Below are 12,844 nucleotides of genomic sequence, written 5' to 3' on the forward strand. Positions count from 1 at the left end.
CCTGACTCAGCTGCTCACACCAGCTGAGTCATCACACAGCCTCTGTAAGTGGGATTGTTGGAGTAGAACCAGATTTTATTTTCATAGCCGATATAGAATGGATCTCTTTCATGTCTATTTACTGAGGAAGTTGTCATACTAATGTTGCATATATAGTATGGGTTGTTTTGGCGCTCAGTATTATGGGTCATAGAGAGAGCAATGCGGCTTTCATCTCTAATTGTTTTGTGGTATGTTTTTGAGGGTAACACCAAGGTTATTATAATATTAATATAATAATAGTTAGGTGGGTGCTTATTATTTGTCCTATTTCACACATGTACAAGTGTGTATTATACGCATGTGTGAATTGGAAATGTTTATTTTTTTTCCGCATTTCCCAACTTCTCCTCGGAGATTGGGGTCACGGCCAGAGTCTGCCATTATCAACGACTGCCCTGTAGAAAATTAGGACTCAAGGGCACATCAACATATTTTTTTTCACCTTGTCGGTTCTAGGATTCAAACTAGCAACCTTTCGGTTACTGGCCCAACACACGCTACACTGCCTGCCACCTTATTATTACCAGCACCATTGTATCATTACTCTAGGACCCTTCGTCTGAGGAGCGCTTCCACGTGGAGCTGCATTTCAGCCCGGGAGCCAAGGGCTGTGAGGACGACAAAAACCTGCCCTCAGGGTTTGGCTACAGACCAGCTTCTCGAGAGGTACGGGGGTCCCAGTTTCTGAAGAAACCATGTGTGTCTTTGTAGAACTGTGTAACCACTTTTAGGGTGGCATATGGTGAATGCTGATGTAGTTACTGGGGAAAAGTTGATAGAAAAGCTTATTGAGGTTAAGTGTTTTATGGGTTTGAGTTGTGTAGTTAATATTAGTATTCGGCGTACTCACATCTTGACAGGAAGTAGTTAATCTTAGAGGCAACATGAATGAGCCTATATCCTGTTTGTTTTTTTACTCCATTGTGTGTGTTTTTCTGATTAATCAGGAATTCCAGATCTTTTTTCCCAAACCTCTGAAATCATCGTATTTCTTTTTCTCATGGTTTAAAGTGGACTATAACCTTCTTTTCCCTTATACATGATGTTCTACCAATCGTATCCCTGTCATCTCCAGAACGAGGGATCAAAGAAGAAGTCTAAGGAAGACAACGACGAGGAGTCGGCTGCCGCCAACGCCAAGCGGGACGAGCCGGACCGAGCAGCCCTAATGATGTTCAGGCCACTGGTGTCTGACCCCATCTACATCAACAGAAAGTGCCCACTGCCACGCTCCAAAAAGATTGGCTCTGTGGAAGTAAGTGCCACCTTCAGGTCCAGTTCAGAATACACAGGTGGTATACAGGATAGACTGTATACACTAAGAGTTGTAAAGTGTCACAACAAACGTACGCTATGGTAGTCACCTGCTAGCTACATTGGTGATAAAAATGCCTGGTTAGTGGTACTGCTCTTGCATGTAATTGGCTTGAATTGGTTTTTGGGTTAGTACTGTGTAGTGTTGTATGTTTACTACAGCAGAGCTATGCAACAGAATAACAATGTGCACTGAAAGGGGTCACCTGACGAGTCACCAGCCCCATTTGGAATGTAAGCTTACTGTGTTACTTATTACACTAATATACCATTACAATTAGAACAAGGAGTGATTTTTAAGGTCTCAAAACAATGCTGGTGTGACTACCTTCTATCAATAGCCCAGCCGCGAGCAAGTAACAATTGTCAAATGAACACTACCGTTCAAATGTTTGGGGTCACTTAGAAATGTCCTTGTTTTTGAAAGAAAAGCACCTTTTTTGTCCATTTAAAATAACATAAAATGGATCAGAAATACAGTGTAGACATTGTTAATGTTGTAAATGACTATTGTAGCTGGAAACAGATGATTTTTAATGGAATATCTACATAGGTGTACAGAGGCCCATTATCAGCAACCATCACTCCTGTGTTCCAATGGCACGTTGTATTAGCTAATCCAAGTTTATCATTTTAAAAGGCAATTTGATCATTAGAAAACCCTTTTTCAATTATGTTAGCACAGCTGAAAACTGTTGTCCTGATTTAAAGAAGCAATAAAACTGGCCTCCTTCAGACTAGTTGAGTATCTGGAGCATTATCATTTGTGGGTTTGATTACAGGCTGAAAATGTCCAGAAACAAAGACCTTTTTTCTGAAACTCGTCAGTCTATTCTTGTTCTGAGAAATGAAGGCTATTCCATGCAAGAAATGAGGTCCTCTGTCCAGTGTCTGTGTTCTTTTGCCCGTCTTAATCTTTAATTTTTATTGGCCAGTCTGAGATATGGCTTTCTCTTTACAACTCTGCCTAGAAGGCCAGCATCCCGAAGTCGCCTCTTCACTGTTGACGTTGAGACGGGTGTTTTGCGGGTACTATTTAATGAAGCTGCCAGTTGAGGATTTGTGAGGCGTCTGTTTCTCAAAATAGACACTCTAATGTACTTGTCCTCTTGCTCAGTTGTGCACCGGGGCCTCCCACTCCTCTTTCTATTCTGGTTAGAGCCAGTTTGCGCTGTTCTGTGAAGGGAGTAGTACACAGCGTTGTATAAGATCAGTTAGCCTTTTAAAATTATAAACTTGGATTAGCTAACACAACTTGCCATTGGAACACAAGAGTGATGGTTGCTGATAATGGGCCTCTGTACGCCTATGTAGATATTCCATTAAAAATCTGCAGTTTCCAGCTACAATAGTCATTAACAATGTCTACACTGTATTTCTGATCAATTTGATGTTATTTTAATTAACAAAAAATGTGCTTTTCTTTCAAAAACAAGGACATTTCTAAGTGACCCCAAACTTTTGAACAGTAGTGTATCTTTGATGGTCCATCTTTGCATGAACACACAAAATTCCTCAAAGGAAGCACTTTGCTATTCTACAAGTAGCGTTGGCCTTGATCGTTGAGAGAAATGAAGTGCCACGTTAGCTATGAAGCATTCAGCAAACTCACCTCTGAAAGTTGTTGAAACTTTATGTTTTTATCTGGATCTTCAACTTCTTTGCTTGCAATATTCAGATCTTTGTCTGTATATTCATGTTGATATATTTAATTTATTTTTAATGTAATATTGAAATCTATTTCTGTGTACCCACCCACACACAAAACATTGCTGTGTGTTGGTGAGTGTGGTGAGTGCATGGTAACTACTGGTCTTTGAAAATGTTGTAGAAACGAATCAATTTTCATTTTATTTTAAGTGGTGGTCACCAATACACGTTCTTAGAAGAAATTTGATATTTTTTACGTCTGTATTCTACACTTGACCTTTATAAAATTCAGCTTGATGCAGTCACAACAGGTTATAAGTAATAATAAATATTTTGTAATAAGTATTATTTTTTTTTGTGTAGAAGTCAATGTTATTTGCTAAATTCATATCTACTGTACCTTCTAATCTCCATTGCATATACTTCAGTAATGCACTAAGTCACACCCCCACAGTACACCTTGCATGTGCATAAGAGTGCAACATTTATATTTACGTTTGTTTCCTTCAGATCACAAAGAAATGTTCTGCAAGCAGCGTGTACCATCACTTTTGCCAAACAACAACCCCTATGTTTCAAATTCACCAGTTACACAGCAAAATTACAAATGTTAAATCAACTCTCATAGGGTTAAAATGAACACTGTGTCCGTGTTGTTCCACACTACACCGAGCTAATGTTAGACTTTCAAAAATGTTAAACTCTGAAAGTACAGTATTAAAAGCTAACTGTAAATAGTTGAAAATGTATATTGACCAACACTGGTTGTGTTGCATTCACTATACACTCGTGTAAGTGTTAAAATCAACTCAACAAGAGTATATTTTTAACTTTAATTGTTGATTACATTGTCATACCTGGCGGCAGGTAGCCTAGTGGTTTAGAGTATTGGGCCAGTAACCGAAAGGTCGCTGGTTTTAATCCCCGAGCCGACTAGGTGAAATATCTGTCAATGTGCCCTTGAGCACGGCACTTAAACCCTAATTGTTCTGGATAAGAGTGTCAGCTAAATGACTAAAATGACAATTTAATACTGCTGGCTTTTAAGGGTATATATTACAAAGCAACTATCTCTGTACATCGTTTGACTAATAGTGAATATTGTGCCTTACCCACAGTATTATAGTGAAGATTGTCCCTCCTCACCCACTGTATTGTAGGGAAGATTGTCCCTCCTCACCCACTGTATTGTAGGGAAGATTGTCCCTCCTCACCCACTGTATTGTAGGGAAGATTGTCCCTCCTCACCCACTGTATTGTAGGGAAGATTGTCCCTCCTCACCCACTGTATTGCAGGGAAGATTGTCCCTCCTCACCCACTGTATTGTAGGGAAGATTGTCCCTCCTCACCCACTGTATTGTAGGGAAGATTGTCCCTCCTCACCCACTGTATTGTAGAGAAGATTGTCCCTCCTCACCCACTGTATTGTAGGGAAGATTGTCCCTCCTCACCCACTGTATTGTAGGGAAGATTGTCCCTCCTCACCCACTGTATTGTAGGGAAGATTGTCCCTCCTCACCCACTGTATTGTAGGGAAGATTGTCCCTCCTCACCCACTGTATTGTAGGGAAGATTGTCCCTCCTCACCCACTGTATTGTAGGGAAGATTGTCCCTCCTCACCCACTGTATTGTAGAGAAGATTGTCCCTCCTCACCCACTGTATTGTAGGGAAGATTGTCCCTCCTCACCCACTGTATTGTAGGGAAGATTGTCCCTCCTCACCCACTGTATTGTAGAGAAGATTGTCCCTCCTCACCCACTGTATTGTAGGGAAGATTGTCCCTCCTCACCCACTGTATTGTAGGGAAGATTGTCCCTCCTCACCCACTGTATTGCAGGGAAGATTGTCCCTCCTCACCCACTGTATTGTAGGGAAGATTGTCCCTCCTCACCCACTGTATTGTAGGGAAGATTGTCCCTCCTCACCCACTGTATTGTAGGGAAGATTGTCCCTCCTCACCCACTGTATTATAGTCACTGGTCTTTCACATTATCACATGGTGTTGGCAGTACACTGTTTGGTGATTTTACTTGACTTAATACATTACACCAGCTGTATGCTGACCCTAATGCTGAGAGAATAGTCTACACACATCAGCTAAAGTTGCCCAGGGCTACATTTACTTTAAAATGTATGTATTGATTGTTAATTATCTGATTAACGAACTTGTGCCAGGATCACAGAATTGACCTGCATGTCAATGTGACCCGTAAATGGACAGTCTAACAATTGCTAGTACATTGATATTTCTCCTTTTTTTTAATCTTTTTTTTTTTTTTTTACTTTCCTTTTAGTCCCCATTGCAGCCAGACTTTATCAAGACCGCAGCTGGCAAAGTATGACGATACATTATACCAAACCTAAACAAAAAAGTTCCTACTTGTGAATGTTGATGGGACACACATACATTAGCTGGAGACTGTTCTTTTTTTTTTGTAATGTTGCATGACTGTGCTGTTTCTGCCCCCTCTCTCACTTCCAGGAAGAGAGCCCCCTGAGTGTGTCTAGCCCTGACTCTATTGGTACCTGGCTTCATTACACCTGTGGTGTTGGTACTGGGCGTCGAAGACGCAGATCAGGGGACCAAATCACTTCCTCCCCTGTCTCCCCCAAATCACTGGCTTTCACATCCAGTATTTTTGGCTCATGGCAACAGGTTTTTACCCATTTTAATTTATTATCCACACAAACAGATGACACCTACTCTTGTTCATGTGCACTTAAAAACACTGCTGCGGTCAGCAAGGACACCTAATCAGCAGATTGATGTAAAGATGCCATTTTTACCCCTATTCGCAATTTCAAAAAATGTGTGCCATTTTCATAATTTAAAAAAAAACAACCTAAATGTTACTGTGAAGAATGATTCCTTTTTGTCTTTCATTTTTTGGGGGGTCATTGGGTCCATACAGTGAAGATGATAACTCTTTAAACAAGGTTACATTTTAGTGTCTTAAATTGTAATAGCATTGCAATTCAAAGATTGCTGGCTATGGGATACTCATTTTGCACTGTATTTAAAAAAAAATATATATATATATATTGCAACTAACGTTGTTGCTCTGCTGCCTTGGTGGAATTCACACTTTCCTCACAATGTGGCCACAATGTCTACTAGAGGTACATCTAAAGTGCTTAGCACCAACCAGCTAATGAGACACTGTCTGTGGCTCTCTCCCTGGTTTCATCTTTGTTGAGGTTTCTCCCTGTTTTGTTGTTCCCCGGGTAAATATATTTGTAAAAAAAAATTTATCAAATACCTGCGCATGGACTCTTTCAATTATGGCTGTGTGAAATACAGTACCAGTCAAAAGTCTGGACACACCTACTCATTCAAGGTTTTTTAAAAATTGTTTCACTATGTTCTACATTGTAGAATAAATAGTGACGACATCAAAACTATGAAATAACACATGGAATCATGTAGTAACCAAAAAAGTGTTCAACAAATCAAAATATATTTTATACTTGATGTTGAGATGTCTGTAACTTGAACTCTGTGAAGCATTTATTTGGGCTGCAATTTCTGAGGCTGGTAACCCAGAGTTTCCTCTGCAGCAGAGGTAACTCTGGGTCTTCCTTTCCTGTGGAGATCCTAATCAGTACCAGTTTCATCAAAGTGCTTGATGGTTTTTGCGACTGTACTTGAAGATACTTTCAAAGTTCTTGACATTTTCCACATTGACTGACCTTCATTTCAGTAATGATGGACTGTTGTTTCTCTTTGCTTATTTGAGCTGCACTTGCCATAACATAGACTTGGTCTTTTACCACATAGGGCTATCTTCTGTATACCCAGCTACCTTGTCACAACAAATGAACTTTTAACAAGGCACATCTGCTCATTGAAATGCATTCCAGGTGACTACCTCATGAAGCTGGTTGAGAGAATGCCAAGAGTGTGCAAAGCAGTCAAGGCAATGGGTGGCTACTTTGAAGAATCTCAAATATAACACATTTTTGGTTACTACATGATTCCATGTGTGTTATTTCATAGTTCTGATGTCTTCACTATTATTCTACAATATATAAAATAGTAAAAAATAAAGTAGAAGCCTGGGATGAGTAGGTGTGTCCAAACCTTTGACTGGTACTCTATATTCCACTATATTGGTATCAATACTCTATATTCCACTATATTCATAACTTGAACAACAGAATGTATGTCTTGCTTTTGTCATGTATTTTCACGTTTTGCCAACATGAAAAGCCATAATTGAACCAGTCTGTCTGCACAGTTTGGTGTCGTTCTTTTCATCCATCTAAGAGACTAGGTAAAGACCACTCTTTATATTAATCTGCTTAAACAGACATTAGCTGTCCTTCGCGACTCGCTCGGATTTGCTGTTGAGTGAGAATTTGAACAATAATCTGGGCCACTATCAGAGTGGCTAGTGTGACTAACTAACATGCAGATTTTGGAGATCTGTTTGGGGTGGGATGTCCGTCCTAAGCTTGCCTGCCGCTTATGCCCCCAAGAAATTTGGCCCAACTCGGCTGCGATGGAATTTAACACTCTCTTTTCTAATGGGTCACTGCTTTGCTCAAATCAAATGTAAAGCAGGCTATTTCAACTACATTTCTCGCCCCATTTGCCAAATGGACACACAACCAGATTTGAATGTGAAATTGGCTGTATTTTATACTTTTGACCAGATTATATTAACGATAGGGCCATTGAAGTCATCCTATAAAGGAGAAATGCAGTGTGAATATTTAAAGCAGGTCTAAGGTTGACACTAAATCATATATTGAAAGGCAATATCTTTCAATTATAGCAGTGATCAATAATAGTATGTATTATAGAATATATATATATATCTGTGTGTGTATAATAGTATGTATTATATCATTATATTATAATAGTATGTATTATAGTATATTAAACAGTGGATTCTGAAAGTAATCACACCCCTTCCCTTTCTCCACATTGTTACGTTTACAGCCTTATTCTAAAATTGATTTTTTTTTATATAAAAAAAGAAAATTGTCCATCTACACACACTATCCCATAATGATAAAGTAAAAACGTTTTAATTTTTTTTTGCAAATTAAAAAAATATATATATATAAAACCAAACTTATTTACTGAAGTATTCAGACCGTTTGTTATGAGATTTGAAATTGAGCTCCAGTGCATCCTGTTTCCATTGATCAGCCTTGATGTTTCTACAACTTGATTGGAGTCCAACTGTGGTAAGTTCAATTGATTGGACATGATTTGGAAAGGAAAACGCACCCGATTTGGAAACACATCTTTCTGTATAAGGTCCCACATTTGACAGTGCATGTCAGAGCAAAAACCAAGCAATGAGGTTGAAGAAATTGTTCGTAGAACTCCGAGACATTATTGTCGAGGCACAGATCTGGGGAAGGGTACCAAAACATTTCTGCAGCATAGAAAGTTTCCCAGTGGCCTCGTCATCCTTAAGTGGAAGAAGTTCAACACTCTCCCTAGAGCTGGCTGTCCGGCCAAACTGCGCAATCGGGGGAGAAGGGCCTTGGTCAGGGTAAGTGACCAAAAACCCTATGGTCACTCTGACAGAGCTCCAGAGTTTCTCTGTGTAGATGGGAGAACCTTCCAGAAGGACAACCATCTCTGCAGCACTCCACCAATCAGGCCTTTATGGTAGAGTGGCCAGACGGAAGCAACTACTCAGTAAAAAGCATATGACAGCCCACTTGGAGTTTGCCAAAGGGCACTTTAGGGACTCTTAGACCATGAGAAACAAGATTCTCTGGTCTGATGAAACCAAGATGGAACTCTTTGGCCTGAATACCAAGCGTCATGTCTGGCGGAAACATGGCACCATCCCTACGGTGAAGCATGGTGGTGGCAGCATCATGCTGTCATGTTTTTCAATGGCAGGGACTGGGAGACTAGTCAGGATTGAGGGAAAGATGAATGGTGCAAAGTTCAGAGAGATCCTTGATATAAACTGGGGTGAAGGTTCACCTTCCAACAGGACAAATACCCTAAGTGCACAGCCAAGACAACGCAGGAGTGGGTTTGGGACAAGTGTCTGAATGTCTTTGAGTGGCCCAGCCAGAGCCCGGACTTGAACCCGATCGAACATCTCTGGAGAGAACTGAAAATAGCCGTGCAGCGATGTTCCCCATCCAACTTGACAGAGCTTGAGAGAATCTGTAGAGAAGAATGGTAGAAACTCCCCAAATACAGGTGTGCCATGCTTGTAGCGTCATACCGAAGAAGACTCGAGGCTGTAATCGTTGCCAAAGGCGATTCAACAAAGTACTGAGTAAAGGGTCTGAATACTTATGTAACTGTTTTCATCTTTTTTTTTGTCATTATGGTGTGTTGTGTGTAGATTGATGAGAGAAGAAAAAAAACTATTTTAATCAATTTCAGAATAAAGCTGTAATGTAACAAAATGTGTGAAAAGTCATGAACACTGTATATTATAATAGTATGTATTATAGAATATTATAATAGAATATTATAATAGTATGTATTATAGTATAATATATTTGCTGTCAGAGGACACGTGACTGAGTTAAAGGTGCTTATATTATGGCTGTATGTGTGGCGGCACTTTAAATGTCTTCATCACACCGTCTGTACAGTACCTAACCACCTACATTTACATCACACTGATGTCATTTACTACAACTGTAGCGTAGAGGCTATACCCTACTGTACATAATTAGAAAAGGCATCATTGTAGGCGAACATACAATGATGGACAATTTTATGTATATTTGCCTCAGACTACTTGCATTTGAGAGATTTTCCGAGAAACTCTTATCTCTCAGCCAAACTCACAGCAGGCTAGGCCAGTGCTAGAAGAAGCTTCCAATTGGCTTGTTCACACCTCCCCTGTAACTATTCCCCAGGTGATTGCTGTAAATGAGAACGTGTTCTCCGTCATCTCACCTGGTAAAATAAGGGTTAAATAAATACAAAATAAATCCACCACTTCCTGTAATGTGGGTTTTCTGTATGGAGCCTGGTTGGTTCTAGTCACTAAGATGGGTCTTCTGCCCTACTAGACAGGGGTTACCCTTCCTGGTCCTCCAGGTGAGCCATGTGAGGTGTGAGAATGGGCTCACAGTGTGCTCATTGTCTTCGTGCTCTCATGACCTTTCAATCCACTGACACAGACCAGGATCCTGCTGTGAGGTCCGCCCCACTCCACCTCTACCTCCCTTCACCCCCCCTAAAAAAAGGGCAGAGGATCCGCTCATTTCAAGTTTGTCTCGTTTTTTTTTTTTGTCCGTGCACGAAACGGAGATATTAACATCTTGGATGGGAAAATGAGAACACCAAACTCCACTTCTTTCTTCATGTTTTGTCTTCACTTTGACTTTTTTTTTTTCTTTAACACGGGTGTAATGTGTATCTTGGTTAAAGTTGTGCAGTCTTGATTGTTTGAAACCTGATTTTCTGCAAACTGTTGCCACGTCCATCCTCGTCCCTCAACTCCTGCATCTCTTCTCACCCGCTGTGTCCTCCGTAATGTCCAACCTCTCACGTGGCATGGACTTTGTGTGGCCATAGGGATGTTGCATGTTCATCTTTCTTTTCTTCTGCTGATTAGTCTTTGTTGGCGTCTGCACTACCATTTCCCTCTGCTGCTTATTAACATGTCTTTCCAGAAAAAGGCATCCGTTTCAGTGAGGTTGTGGACGAGTTTCAGTGAAATGTGGTAATATAGTTTTTTGTTTTCTCCTCTAGGTTCTGTCAGAGAACAATGCCCATGCACAGCGACCTGGTAGACTATATTCTGAACACAAACTCACCCCAGGAGTAGGTAAGCATAATCACTGCTTTTAGGACGTTTGAAACAAATTAGCGCCAATTTATCACTTTATATTATTAAGAAATGTAAAAAAATATGAAAATTCTCTTTTTTTTTAAAGAATGTGATTTAGATGTTTCATTATATCCCTAGTTTTCAAATGTTTTAGTGTCTTCACATTACTTCAGCACAACTTCAATGTGAGGGCAAATATTGGAAGTAACTTTAGCAATGCAATGATTTTTTTTAAGGATGTCAGATTTGTTCTGTACTGTATCTTTTCTGACGCATCTCAAATCTTTGCTTTGTGTTGACGGAGCCTCAAGCACCTGAAGTGTCATACACTGGCTGCTCTCTTCACAATTAACGATCAATTACTACATCTGTGATGTGGAGCTTGTTTGACCAAGTAATACTGCCAACAAGCTGTTAAGCATACTTTAGACAAAGATTTTTGCCACACAACTAATACAGTGCTGACTCAATTTCTCATACATGCTGGTAATGTCCTTAGTGACCTAAAATGTTGTAGCCACAGCAAATTCTTAGCAAAATATTAGGGATTTGTTGCTGGCTACCATTTTAGAAATGGCTGTCCTACACCTTCATTCTTTTCTTTCACTTTAATCTTTCAGTTTTGATCTTTTTGTATCACTAAGTAACGCTTTGATATTACAAACTATCATGTTTGATTTGTGTTATTATTTATCTTAATTTTGATCGTATTATTTGTGATGGTATCTAGTAGCTAGTAGTTTATGCCTGTGTATCGTACCAGGTTCTTGGCTCATAATTAGCTGTGCAATGAAGATGACAGTCATCAAGATACGTAGCAACTGTATAATAGCCTAGTGGTTAGAGGACATAGTTATCAACTTGCAGTGACCTGGATCAGGTTTCCCGATAGAGTTGGAAATTAGGCTTTTACCAATGTTCTAACTATGCATCGTTCATAACGACCGAAGAAGCTGTAACATGCGTTACCCAAAACACCACGTGAATAACACTCGCAAAGTGCATCTTTACATGCTTTTCCCATAACACCAGGTAGATAACACTAACACCAGGTAGATAACACTAATGTGTGCATCTTTACATGCACATTTAACCCATAGATAACACCACATCTTTAGATAACACCAGGTAGATAACTTGCTATGTGCATCTTTACATGCTATGTGTTTAACACCCATAGATAACACCAGGTAGATAGTGCATCTCGCTAACACCAGGTAGTGCATGCATTTAAATTTGTTTCCCACCAGGTAGATAACACCAGGTAGATAACACTCGCTGTGCATCTTTACATGCGTTTCCCATAACACCAGGTAGATAACACTCGCTATGTGCATCTTTACATGCGTTTCCCATAACACCAGGTAGATAACACTCGCTAAGTGCATCTTTAAATTTGTTTCCCATAACACCAGGTAGATAACACTCGCTATGTGCATCTTTACATGCGTTTCCCATAACACCACATAGATAACACTCGCTAACACCACATAGATAACACTCGCTATGTGCATCTTTACATGCGTTTCCCATAACACCAGGTAGATAACACTCGCTAAGTGCATCTTTACATGCGTTTCCCATAACACCAGGTAGATAACACTCGCTATGTGCATCTTTAACATAACACCAGGTAGATAACACTCGCTATGTGCATCTTTACATTTCCCATAACACCACATAGATAACACTTTCCCATATGTGCATCACCATAAGGTAGATAACACTCGCTAAGTGCATCTTTACATGCGTTTCCCATAACACCAGGTAGATAACACTCGCTAAGTGCATCTTTACATGCGTTTCCCATAACACCAGGTAGATAACACTCGCTAAGTGCATCTTTACATGCGTTTCCCATAACACCAGGTAGATAACACTCGCTAAGTGCATCTTTACATGCGTTTCCCATAACACCAGGTAGATAACACTCGCTAAGTGCATCTTTACATGCGTTTCCCATAACACCAGGTAGATAACACTCGCTAAGTGTGTCGTGGAGAGCATGTGTCAATACCGAAAAGATTGAAAGAAGGCAGCGCTGATCTCTGATCAGTTTT

At 40.0% G+C, this 12,844-nt stretch overlaps 1 protein-coding gene across 15 annotated transcripts in view; it reads left to right on the forward strand.

Annotated features, from left to right (window-relative positions):
- ppip5k2 (diphosphoinositol pentakisphosphate kinase 2) overlaps window positions 1-12,844 on the forward strand; it is a 71,100-nt gene that overhangs the window by 36,251 nt on the left and 22,005 nt on the right. For 6 of the 15 annotated variants that reach the window (XM_024381484.2, XM_024381485.2, XM_024381487.2 and 3 more), the window contains exons 23-27: window positions 592-708; window positions 1,118-1,297; window positions 5,304-5,345; window positions 5,492-5,665; window positions 10,706-10,781. In XM_024381484.2, the coding sequence (XP_024237252.1) occupies window positions 592-708; window positions 1,118-1,297; window positions 5,304-5,345; window positions 5,492-5,665; window positions 10,706-10,781 (589 nt within the window). The remainder of the gene's footprint in view (window positions 1-591; window positions 709-1,117; window positions 1,298-5,303; window positions 5,346-5,491; window positions 5,666-10,705; window positions 10,782-12,844) is intronic. The other 9 variants (XM_042302695.1, XM_042302696.1, XM_042302697.1 and 6 more) reach the window with 3 other exon arrangements.

Source organism: Oncorhynchus tshawytscha, linkage group LG20 (genome assembly GCF_018296145.1).
Source record: "Oncorhynchus tshawytscha isolate Ot180627B linkage group LG20, Otsh_v2.0, whole genome shotgun sequence".
NCBI lineage: Eukaryota > Metazoa > Chordata > Actinopteri > Salmoniformes > Salmonidae > Oncorhynchus > Oncorhynchus tshawytscha.